General features: G+C 40.8%; 1 protein-coding gene across 12 annotated transcripts in view; it reads left to right on the forward strand.

Annotated features, from left to right (window-relative positions):
* The first annotated feature begins 5,504 nt into the window (after positions 1-5,504).
* Dnajc15 (DnaJ heat shock protein family (Hsp40) member C15) overlaps positions 5,505-12,606 on the forward strand; it is a 71,793-nt gene continuing 64,691 nt past the window's right edge. For 11 of the 12 annotated variants that reach the window (XR_013109253.1, XR_004606428.2, XR_013109257.1 and 8 more), the window contains exon 1: positions 5,505-5,665. Coding sequence is in view for 3 of the 12 variants with exons in the window: in XM_034498020.2 (XP_034353911.1) it covers positions 5,564-5,665 (102 nt within the window). In the remaining 9 variants the exon portion in view is untranslated. The remainder of the gene's footprint in view (positions 5,666-12,606) is intronic. The other variant, XM_034498018.2, reaches the window with a different exon arrangement.

Below are 12,606 nucleotides of genomic sequence, written 5' to 3' on the forward strand. Positions count from 1 at the left end.
CTCATCCTATAATGAAGCACATCTGATTAGCCCTTCATAGTTGCCCTCAGTTCTGGTTTTTCTCACTCCTTCCTTGGAAAGGCTTCCCCTATACTTTGTCCTATAGTACAGCCTCTTTGCTGACCAAGGTAAGGGTTGGTAGGTGAATTGAGAAAAATCAATTATATCTGAAATTATAACACTAATGAAACACACTTTGCACATTATTTTTTAATATCACATATAAAATGATAGTATGAGAATTTTAGTTTCTTAAAAACACAGAAATATTATAAGAATGTGTTTTCCATTTTAATCCCAAGTATGGGATACAGGGCTGCTTCAGATTGTCCACAGCAGCTGACTATGATTTGCCTTGTGCTCTAGCAGGGGCATGATTTTGCCAGCTGCAGGTAGGTTCTGTGGGTGTGTGACATTTGGAATTCTGGGGGCTCTTCAGAGGGTATATAAATGCTAGAACCTTGAGAGTTGGTTGGTCATTGTTGGTTGCTGTTGGTTGTGGTTTGTTAAGTAGTCATGAGCAAAGAAGAAACAATAACAAAGGAAACTAGATATCCTGAGGGCAAAGATCAAACTTGCCCCAAGGAACGTGATGTCCCTAATCAACAGGAAATAGTCCAACAATGGCATTGCCCCCTTTCTCCTCTATCCTTTTTTCTTTCCCATCTAGTATTGGGAGGTTGGAAGGGTAGAAAAGGGGTGGAGAAGGCTGGAAGGAAAAAGAACCCACAGAGTAGCCAAAATTCTAGGCACATGATTTTTCTTTCCTGTGTTACCACCAAGGAACACCTTTAGATATTTCTTTTCCTTTTGACATAGGGTATCATGTAACCCAGGAGTGACCTCAAACTTGCTATGTAGCTGAGGATGACTTTGAACTTGTCATTCACATATGGAGGCTAGAGGTTGGTGTGGCATGTTGAATGTTCTCCTCTATTGCTTTCAATATTTTTGTTGTTGTTGTTTTACATTGTTATTATTATTTATTACAGTGTAGTAGTTTGAATGAGAATGGCTCCCATAGACCCAGGTATTTGAATATTTGGTCCCTAGTTGGTGGAACTGCTTGGGAAGGATTAGGAGGCATGGCCTTGTTGGAAGAGATGTGTCACTGTAGGTGGGCTTTGAGGTTTCCAATTTCCAGTGTGCCTTTGCCTACTACTTATTGTTCAAGATGTGAGTTCTTAGCTGTTCCTTTTGCCATACCTAACCCTCAGAAACCATGAGCCCAATTAAATGCCTTCTTTTTATAAATTATCTTGATCATGGTATTTTGCCCCCGCAATAGAAAAGGAACTAAGATACACAGAATGTAGGGTCTTTTTCTCTCTAAGTAATTGGACACATGCCCCCAACATTATAGGTCACTGCCACCCCCCTTGGTTACCTGTCAGAACTTAAAGGTAAGGTCCTATTGCTGAAAAGGCCACAAGTCTTAGAGTGTTGGGTCCGGGATCACACAAATGATGAGGCCCATGCAGTACAAGTCAAGAAGGAACAGTTTGTTTACAATGGATTCCTAAAGCTAATTTACTAGGGACGTGGCCAGACTCAGGAGCTGGAACCATGACCCCTAGCAAGCAGCTATTGAAGGTCTTTTTAAGAAAACAAAATGAAACAAAACAAAACAAATACACAAAAAACAAACAACAACAACAACAAACCACACAAGCAAGAAAAAGGGGGCAATACTGGCAACTTGTCCTTTATGGGGATTGGCTGTGTCTGTGTCAGCAAAGAATTGATTTGCCATGGCTAGTTCTTGTAGTTTACTCAGGAAGGGTGTGGGGGTGGGGAAGGACTGATACAAGCTAAGTAGGGCAAAGGGAAAATGGAGGAGTTTAAGACAAAATAGAGTTAATTGGTCCTTGCAAGAGGAATCAAACTGGTACTGACCTAGAAGCCTCCTCCCAGAGGTCTAGATTTCATATTATTGGAAGGTGTTATGCAAATCTTGTCTAGGTCTAAAGCCTGTGAACCACAACGATGACTAGCCCAGAAAAACAATAGTGACATTTATATCTTCAGGGTTACTATCAGCTGTCTAACTGAACTTACAGCCTGCTCAGTATGAGGGTACCCCTGCCTGATACTGTCAGCTTAGCCAAGAACCCATGACTAAAGATGTAGATTTTAGAGGAAAACCCACTACCAAAAAGTTATAGTATCTAACTGCCCTCTAAGTACTTGAACTCACACCATAGATTAGTGTAGCTCTCAGCCCTCATCAAAGACAGATCTTAGTTCATCAGAGGATGCTTTAGAGATTCTTAACGTGTCAAAAGGCAGAGAATAAATAACTCTGGGATGCCTAGCCATAATTGAGACGTCTTCACCCATAAAATCCTGGTGCCTAAGGCTCAGGGAATATTCTGGAAGTTGGAGCAGCAAGATTGTAAGAGCCAGAGGACTGGGGTAATTGCTGGAAGATGGTGTCTTTCAGAAATGACGGTGATGCAGCACCCATGAACTCTCTCTCAATAGAAGTGCCTGCAAAAGACCACGCCAATCAACCTGCCAATGTGGGTGGGGGAAATTCAGTAAGGCTACCCATTGGTTAAAAGGCCAGAGGTAGTTCCTGGATTGTCAGGGTAGGAGAATCAGCTTTCTCTGGGACAAGCTTCCTGAAAGATGATAAAAGTGGTCAGCCATAAATATATCTACATACTGACAACATAACTGGATGGTGTGTGTGTGTGTACACTCGCACACACATGCAAAACAGTGTTATAGAAGAGGTCATAGATTTGAGGGTGTTTGGGGGCATGGTGTAGTTGGAAGAGTAGAAATTATGTAAATACAGTATACTTACATATGAAACTTTAAAAGAAGAAATAGTAAGAAACATGTTTGAAGAACTTACTAGATTTCAGCCAATTAGTTAAGTCCCCCCCCCCTTTTTTTTGTTCTTGTGACAAATACCAAAGAAGAATAGATGGCTCCAGGGACTTCTTTTATGGTTGGCTAGACCCATTACTATAGGTCTACAATGAGGAAGACCAAGTGCAAGCTTGTGTTAGAAGGGGTTGCTCACCTCACGGGAGCCAGACAACCTTATATAAGATATAAGCCCAACCAATCCAGTGATGCTCTTCCTCCAACCAGGCCCTACTTCAGAGTCCAACAATGGTGTCAAATTGTGAATCCACCAGTGCATTGATCCACTGATTAGTTCAGTTCCTTCATGATCCACTGGCTTCTCAATGAGTGGATCCACTCACTGGAACCAAAACCTTTTGGAATAGCACTTACATTCCAACCCGTAATAGCCATCATTCTAAGATGGCCACAAAGCCGACTCATTTAATGCATATAGTGGAGGTGATGCTGATAATCAACTTACTAAAGAGGAAGCGATCCCGAGAGGTTACGATGTGTGTTCTTTTCCTGAACATCCTAACAAAATGTTAAACTTTTGACTGAGACATTTCCAAATATATTACCAATCTCTGCTTTTGTTTTATAAGGTCCATAGAACAGACTATAATCTGTCTTTGAGAAGGTAGAATTAATTAAGAGAAAACCAATAAAAATTTAACACACTTCTCTTTTATTAGTCACAAAACAACATTCATCTTTATTCTTTGTTTGTTTGCTTGCTTGCTTGTTTGAGACAGGGTTTCTCTGTGTAGCCCTTGCTGTCCCGGAATTTGCTCTGTAGACCAGACTGGGCTGGAACTCACAGAGATCCTCTTGCCTCTGCCTCCTCGGTGCTGAGATCAAAGCTGACACCACCCCACCCAGCTATTTATCTTCCTTCTTAGGGAAGCCAGGAAAGTGAGTTGAGCTAAACCCAGAAGAGATCCTTGAGCGGTCAGGAAAGGATTTCGCTGCTTTTGATTTCATCTTTCTTGCTGGTAAGGTTGAGCCTACTAAAGAACCAAAGGCTGAGAGCAGAGTAGTCACTGGGGATGAGATTTCCCTCTAACACTGTCCACTTCTGTAGAAGAAGCAGTGGAAGGAAGTTCAGTAAAGTCTGTAAGCAGCCAGTAATGTACTCTCCATAGACTGAAGTCTGACCTGAAATGCAGCAGGCTGACTACCCCACCCCCTTGCGGCCTTCTCTTCTGCTGTGTTTTCCACCCCAGCCCCCCTTTTCTCCTGGCTTCTGCTTTGGAAGGTTTTTCCCAGCTCCTGAGCAGGTGCACTGTTCTAAAAAGAGCTGGCGCACTCCCGTCTTGTTCTAATTGCTTGTTTGCTCCAGGCTAGCAGCCTATGGCTGTTAGAGTCCAGCTGCTAGGATACATCAGTAGCTTCCCTTAGACTGTAACTCCAAGGACTTGGCGACCTTATTTGTTTACTTGATGCTAAAGGCACCGTGCCCCAGCACTGTGCCTAAAACTTGACATATGCTTCAGTAAGTTGAATACACTGAAGAAATGCATGATGAATTAATGATATGTAGGCTTCTATCCAATTCATTTGTTTTGACCACAAATAATCGTGGATTGGCTTAATAAAAATAATTTATGTAATAAAGCCACGTTTCTGAAGAGTTCCAAAGTACTTTTACACACTATTACATATCACCTTTTTAATTCTTGGTGTTTATTTCCATGTGGAATTTCTGACCCTTTTCTTCTTCTAACTGAAACAAAAAGCATGCTCCTTACTGAACCGTCAGTGGCTGAGCCTCTGAGAAAGCCTTAGTGACTGTTCTTGTTCCTCTTTGTGAACTCTGACGCTGCCTTTGCTTTCATTTGCAGCCAAGCTAGCATGCTCTTGCTCTGGTATATGGCACTATCACCGTGTTGGTGTAATCTTTCCTTCCTGACTCTAAATTCCTTCAGGCCCTGAGCACGAGAATAGTATTAAGTATATGGAAAAATTAATAGGTTTTATAACTTTTGATGTAAGAATGGAAAAAAAAAAACATTACCTTCTCGTAGGCTGGACTGCCAAGTGTATAAAGGGTAAGACAACAGCCAAGTTGGTACAGGGGTTAGAAGGCATATTAGCTTCAGTTGTTGCCTAATATCTGTTCGAAAAAGCTTGACCTAACAATTGATAATGAAGTAAGCCTTTATGTATTCAAATTAAGTCAAAATCATCTGCGGTGAGCGCAAGTAACTTGATCACTAGTTTCTCCCCAGTGATTTCACTAATATGTGAAATCATATTCATTTCTGGCTGGGAAGGTCAAGTTAGGAAGCCCCAGCCTTGTCTCTACTCCCAGGCACCACCACACGGGACTTTGGAGTCTCTTCCTGCCTGGTTTTAGAGGAAACTCAAGGTAGACCTAAGAAGGCCCTTCCTCTCCAGGCTTGGTGGTTGTAGTGGAAGGTGTCACAACATGTCCGGCCCCAGGAAAATAAATAAATAAATAAATAAATAAATAAATAAATAAATAAATAAAAATAAGCTAGGCCCTTTAAGGGTTTGACCCTGGACTTTGACAGGGTAAATTTATCGGAGATGGAGTGAGAACCGGACTTTCTGCAGCCAAGTCTTCACTAATAAAACTGAACATCTACCCAGAGCGCGAACTTAACCCGCCTGCACTAGTTTGTCCCCGCGGACGCCTCGTAGTCAGCTCAGTGCGTCCTTGGAGTCCTGCACTGCTATGGCTACCGGTGGCGGCGTGACCTCCAGAGAGGGGCTGCGCTACGCCGAATACTTGCCTCCTTCTGCCCAAAGGCCGGACGCCGACATCGACCACACCGCGGTGAGTCTGCGGGCCGCCACTGTCGCGCACCTCTAAACCCCAAGACCTCCCATTCCCACCCGCTCGCCCGGCGCCTCGGTTAAGCCCAGAGGCTGCCGGTGCTCGGCAGGGTAGACAGGCTGTCTTCCCAAAGTGACACGGACCACAGAACAGGCCGGCGCACATCGAGTAAAGAGACTCACGAGTCCCCCTAGGCAGAGGGGACTCCTTGGGGAAAGGTAGTTAAGAACCACGGCAGTTAGGACCCAGCGAAGGGAGGCGGAAAAGGCGCTTCTCTAGCATCCCCAAAGTCTGGATGGAGCAACTCAACCTGGGTCCAGTCAGAAAGTGCATGCGGTTTATTCAGGCCAAAAGAGGTGCCTTCTTTCCTTCAACTCTGTTGCTCCTGGAGATCGAACTAGCACCTCCACCGGCTGAGCCACCCCGCCGCCGCTTCAAGTCTGTAAGAGTGTATAGGAGTCAGGATATATACGTTAGGAGGTCTTTTTAATACCCAGGAATGCTAGATTGTGCGTGGGTCTTCACCAGTCCACGCCGTGGTCCTTTCTATAACAGGAACTTTAAGTAGAAATGTACCTGTGATATCCTGACATGAAATTAAAGTTTTTAAGAATCAACCGAATAGTCAAATTGAAACATAAAGGTGAAGTAGGTATCTTCTTAGTAACGAGTAGCTGTTTGAATTTGTAAATGCATTCACGTTATTACGTTAGAGGCTGCAATGAAGTGGTCATATCGCGCTTTCATTGCAACAGTTGTATGTGACAGCTACAAATGCAAGCCACCAGGATTTTATTTTTTGAAAGGACTCGCTGTATATCCCAGGCTGGCTTGGAGCTCATGATCCTTCCACCTCAGCCATCTTACCTCCTGGCCTATCAAATATTGGCATCCTATTGTTATTTTTATTTTTTTCCCCCTAAAAGGTGAATACTCTGAGGTAAATTGTTAAAAATGTCTCCTCAGTTTACAGGGTAAATTCACTTATGGAAAATTAAGCCTGTGCTAAAACAGAGTAGAAATGGTTATAAATGGTTGAAAGTTCTTAACAAAACAAAGATGACCACAAACTGGCTGTTCCCCTACTAAATGTCACTGGTATCTTGTAAAACTTTAAGAGTTAGGGATGGTTCTTTATTTCTGTGTTGGCTGGCCTTGTACATGTTAGGACTTCTGAAATCAGAAGTCCATCATCCACAAAGTACTCTTCCTCTTATGCAAATTATTGTGGAAGCTCAAAAGGGCTTCACAACACTTTCAGAATGTCCCTGAGGGATCGATGTTGACTCTGTTGAGAATACTTGGTCTAAATCAAACCAATGAGGTAGGCAAGATTATTGATAATAACGTTAGGTAACTGAAAATAATGGGGAACTGACAAAAGGGTGTTAGGAAAGGAAAAAATGGCCTTGAAAATAATCAGCCTGGTTGACAGAGCCAGTTCCAGGTCAGCCAAGGCTACACAGAGAAACCCTATCGGAGAGAGAGAGAGAGAGAGAGAGAGAGAGAGAGAGAGAGAGAGAGAGAGAGAGAGAGAGAGAAGAAAAAAAAAAAGAATTAGTGAGCAGATGGTGTAAGCCTTCAGCACTCAGGAGGCATCGGTAGGCTGATCTCTGTAGGTTTGAGGTCATCCTGACTACAGATCTAGTTCCAGGACAGCCAGGAGGACACAGAGAAAGTTTCTTGAAAAACAAAAACAAAAGAAAAAAATGGTAGATACTGATATTTATTATGAGTTAAGGGACACCTTTTCATTTTACTCAATTTACTTTTATGTAAATTGTAGACTATACCTCCGCTTCTGTACTTACCAAATAGTTCTCCTCGTGAGGCTTATGTTAATAGACTGTATGTTAATTTACCTGTATGCAGGACTAAACGGATCAGGTAAAATACATATCTAGTTACCTTTGATAAAATAATATTCTACAGTTGTTTGATAGAGGGCATTGTCAAATGTGTTTCTAGCAAAATTGCTTCTAATGGAAAAGGAGAAAAGAAACTTTAGTTAGGAAGAGAATATTACCAATACTTAAATGCTTAGATAAAACCCAATTTGAAGTGGTAGTCTTTGAATTCTATTACTTTTCCAGAAAGCATAATTTATTACATGTAAGACAAGTAGCCACCTATGTTTCATTATAACCACTACCTAAAGGCTAAAACCTATCAATGTCTTAGCTAAAGACATTGTGTGTGTTAGCAAACATTTGTTCCTCCCAAATAATGGACCACTCCAATCTTTCCATTAACATCTAAAACATATTTGAACATACTTGGACACTTGTCCTGGGAATCGCATGGATTCTCTATTGTGTATTCATATTTTAGCCTTGATTCTGTTCTTGCTTTACTATGCTACAAGTTGTATTTACAGTTTGCTGTGACTGTCCAGCGTCTCTGTTGGGACTTGATATGCAGTAAGTATCAGGAACAGAAATGCTATTTTGGAATAGGAAGAGATGAGATGAATGATTTTCTCAAGGTATAGAGAGTAAGAATTTCCCGTTGCCTATCAATGAGTCCTACAAACAAAACTACAAAAATTTAAGTTCTCTGAACTGTGATTCTTATCTGATCTGTCCTCAAACATGCCAATTCTCCTGCTATTTCCATGTCTTGATAAAGCCATCAACTCTACTTTCTCCTTTAATTCTGACCTTGAACCCTCTAGGTTTAGGCCCCTGATTTATTTCTGACTCTTCATTGTCAATCTCTTAGTCTTTATTATTTCTCCTCTGTAGCAGAGGATTCCCTGTTATCACGTACTTTTACAGTGGTCTCTTTGTCTTGATAACTTACACTCTCCAAACATCACACTGCCACCAGTTACTCAGTAAAACACAGGTTAGTCATGAGGCCACTCCTGTCTCAAACCATGTAGCTACCCAGCTCTAAACTTTAGTCAGGGTGGGATACATGACTGTTCATGTTCTGGTCCTCAGTGGCTTGCCCAACCATGTTTTCCGTCCTTTGGAGTACACATTACCCTCATGCTGTGGTTAATGTGGGTTTCAATTTCCCTTATGAAAAGTCTTACTTTTATGACATTTTTTTTTAAAGCTTTTTCTTCTGACTAATATTCTTTGCTGAATAAACCCCTCCTTCCTTTTTGAAGACCCAGGTCTTCTGGATCTAGGTCCCTAGCTTTCCCTGAGCCCAGTTTCTCTTCTGTAGTAGGAAAATTTGTCTTCTATTTATTTGCTTAGAACGTTATACAGGCTTTTATTATAGCTTATTATTATATCTTTGTTGGTTAATCCCTACTCTTGGCTTCCCTAGATTTAGGTCTCCCAGGAAACACACCTGTGGGGGTGTCTGTGAGGTGGTTTGCAGAGAGTGTTAACTGAGGAGAGAAACGTACCCTGATGTGGATAGCCCATGAGATGAGTCCTGAGCCACATAAGGAGGAGGTGTCCCAAGTGGCAACTTTCATCTTTCCGATTCCTGACTGTAGATTCCTTGGGATCAGCTGCCTCCTGTTCCCTGTACCAGCATGCCTTTCCTGTCAGGATGGACTGTAGACCTTCAAACCACGAGCCATGAATCCTCCTACCATTGAATATATTTCCACTGAACCTCTTGCCTCTAACTGCAGAGTGCTAGGATTGCAGACATGTGCCACCATATCTCGTGCATGCTTAAGTTGCTATCCTTGGATGTTTAGTCATAGCAACAGGAAAAGTAACAAATACATTATCAAAATTATTTATATCCATATTTACATAAGCACCTAAAATGTATGTTTTCTAGGGTATTGACATTGGAAGATGGTATTCAAAGAAACAGTTATTGTCTCTAGGCATGGTTGTGCACTCCTTAAATCTCAGCCCTCAGGAGGCAGGGCCGTCTCAGTGAGTTCAAGGCCAGCCTGGTCTACAAAGTGAGTTCCAGAGCAGCCAGGGCTACACAGAGAAACCCTGTCTTGAAAAACAAACAAACAAAACAATAAAAATCAAACAAAACTAGTTTTTGTCTTCTGTTACTACATAGCTAATAATGTGTGAGTATTTGAGTCTAACGTCGTATTGGTACATAATTTTTCCTGTAGGTTGTAAAGAAGGACAGAAACAAGAATAAGTACCTGTCTTGCTCAGTATTCTTTCTCCAGAACTTAGCACAAGGCCTGGCATGTTTATGTGGTAAATGCCAATAAATAATTATTTAGTGTATGTTCCATCCTTCCTTTTTCTATCCCAACTATCACTCCTTGAGAAGAAGATTTTTTTTTTCTGTCTTTGTTTCCCTCTGGCATAATTATTGTCTTTCTTGAATTCAAGTGATGCAATCCCAAGACAGATGTTTTAGCATTTTATAATACTTAGGCAATTTGTATCTATCTAGATGATAGTTATTTACTACTTAGACTGTTAGGGAGAATAAAATGCCACAGAGAATTTTTAAACAATTTTGATATCATTAAAAAAAATCAGCAGTGGCAGCTGTGGTGGGGTGGGCTGCTTTTCTATTTTTCTGATTTGCTTTTTAATTTGTGGTAGTGGAACATTTGAGTAATTTCACATCCCCAAGACTCACATAGGGAAAGTAGGGGAGCAGCCCCATGAGTTGACCACTGACTCCCACATGTGTAGTGGTGTGCCTATTACCCCCACCAAACAGAACCCCAAGTTTGCTGACTTTTGTGTAATAGATTGTTTGGTAAACACCAAATATATAAATGATAGAAACTGGGTTTGTGTATGCAGACTGTGAATAAGCCAAACTTTTCACCTCCAGGGCCAGAGGACAGCAAGCTTGTTTCATAAGCAGGGACTACGTGTTTTAGGCTCTCCAACTTTGTTATAAGTACTTTTATTATTATAGTTACCACTTAAGGATAGATGTGTTAATATTGTCATCTTTTCACTCTCAGTGCGTATTTATGAAGCCTTTACTTGGTGTGTAAGGTATCTAAATGCTTTAGTAAGTACAAAGTCAAATCAAATATGAATTTTGTCCTTAGGAGACTTGCTCCTCGTGATTCTATCTGATGCCCTTCGACAGCCCCCTGGGGCCAAGCCACCACAGAGCAGGTTGTAGAGTCTGTTTTTTCAAGGACAAGATATCGAGGAGCTGAGCCAGGTGTCATGGCAGACGCTTTCTGTGAGTTCAGACTCATTGTTTCTAGTTTAGGAAATCAACAAAGTCATAGAAAAGTCAGTGAATGAGCCCAACTTTGAGAAAGGGGAAGAAAGTGAGTTAACTGGTAAATTATTTAGCCTTGCCTGCAATTAGAGAAGCCCTTCAATCTTTGGCAGTTTGCAGTTAGAATATCATGTGATTTATAATTATTCTCATTTTTAAGTTTCAATAAAAACTATTCTTCCTATTTCTAACAGTAAACTTACTGTTTATATTTTCTCAGTATGGTAAGTATTTTTGACTAAGAGATTTTTATAGATGTTGCTTTAGGTACTTTTAGCTACTATATGTTTTTTCCCCTGATTTTGTTTGACCTAAAAAACACTTTTGCACAACTCTCTCAAATAAGTTATTTTATAATATAAAAATGTTCACTTCTGTCTCTGTGTGACTCTGTTGTGTATGGGTGCCTGTGGAGGTCAGAAGAGGGTATCAGATCCCCTGGAGCCGGAGTTAAGGCCTCCAGACTTGGGTGCTGGGAATGGAATTTGGATCCTCTGGAAAGGCAGTAAGCATTCTCAGCCAGTAAGGCATCTCTTGAGCCCTGGTGTTTCTGTTCTTATTCAGTATGTATAAATAGTTAAGGAAGAAGTAAGCCAACATTTAATAACTGTCTGCTATGCACCAGACACTGGTGGTACTTTCTCTTCATATAAGACTGTGTGGAGTTTCATGCGATTGTTCTTTGTTTTACACATAAGAAAGTTGAGACTTAAAGAGGTTAATTAAAGTCTCTCAAGGTTACACTGATAGTAAGTGGCAGGATTGGAGAAGGAAACCAGTCCTTTCGCTATAGAAATTACCATTCCATCATTTAGATAAAAGAAATGGATGGACTTCAGTTCCAAGAAATGATTTGTAGCCTTGGCATTTATGATAATTTTCAGGGTCTTCAGATAAACCTAGATATGTTTATAAGTTCTTAAGCTTCAAAGCAGATTGATTTGAAATGAGGAAGGGATGAATAATATGTTATGAAAATTAAAAGCTGTGAATATGGTCCATCTAAGCAATTCTGTCTATAGTAAAGTAGGTTCTGGGAAGGGAGGAAGAGTGGTTTCTGGAAAGGAGATAAATTCCCAAGTAAGAAATAAGAAAACCTACAAAATGCTGTAATAAGATATTTAAGGTGTTTCAGTCTTATGAAATTACCCTCAAGATATGGAGTCCTACTTTTAATTCTCCTGCAGCAAGAGATTATTCACTGGACTACTTTACTGGATTTTCAGACTATGAGCTGTTGATTAAAATGTTTTTCTTTCACTGGGCATGGTGGCACATGGCTTTAATCTCAGGGAATTTGGGGGGCAGTATGCCTTTCATTATTAGGAGGTTCTGAACTTGCACTATGACATATTGCCACATGGTACCAGCTGAAAGAACATTTCAAGGAAGGACTAGTAATGCTACTTCTAAGTGTATCTAACCGTGAGTCTGTCTTTATGTAGGGTATTACAATGTACTTTGGGTGAGGGAGAGGAAGATGACATTATAGAGAATTATAATGTGTTAGGATATCAAAGGCCAATGCTAGTCTCTAGTTTTAGTTTAGCCAAGTTGATACTGTACTCTAGGCTGCTTTTTAAAAATGACCCAGTGAAGAGTTGTTTAAGATATTTTATAAGATTTTTATGAGTGGGCATTAGAGTCAGATAGATGTTTCATTGTGAGCTCACCTTGAAAAGTAATGATTATTTAATTTTTTATAATCTATTGAATATCCTTTTCCTTTTAAGGAATGCAGGGGTACTGGTGCCAGTGTGCAATTAGGTTGAGTTCCAATTCTAGTGCAGACAGAG

The sequence above is a fragment of the Arvicanthis niloticus genome, chromosome 3, assembly GCF_011762505.2.
Source record: "Arvicanthis niloticus isolate mArvNil1 chromosome 3, mArvNil1.pat.X, whole genome shotgun sequence".
NCBI classification, from domain to species: Eukaryota; Metazoa; Chordata; class Mammalia; order Rodentia; family Muridae; genus Arvicanthis; species Arvicanthis niloticus.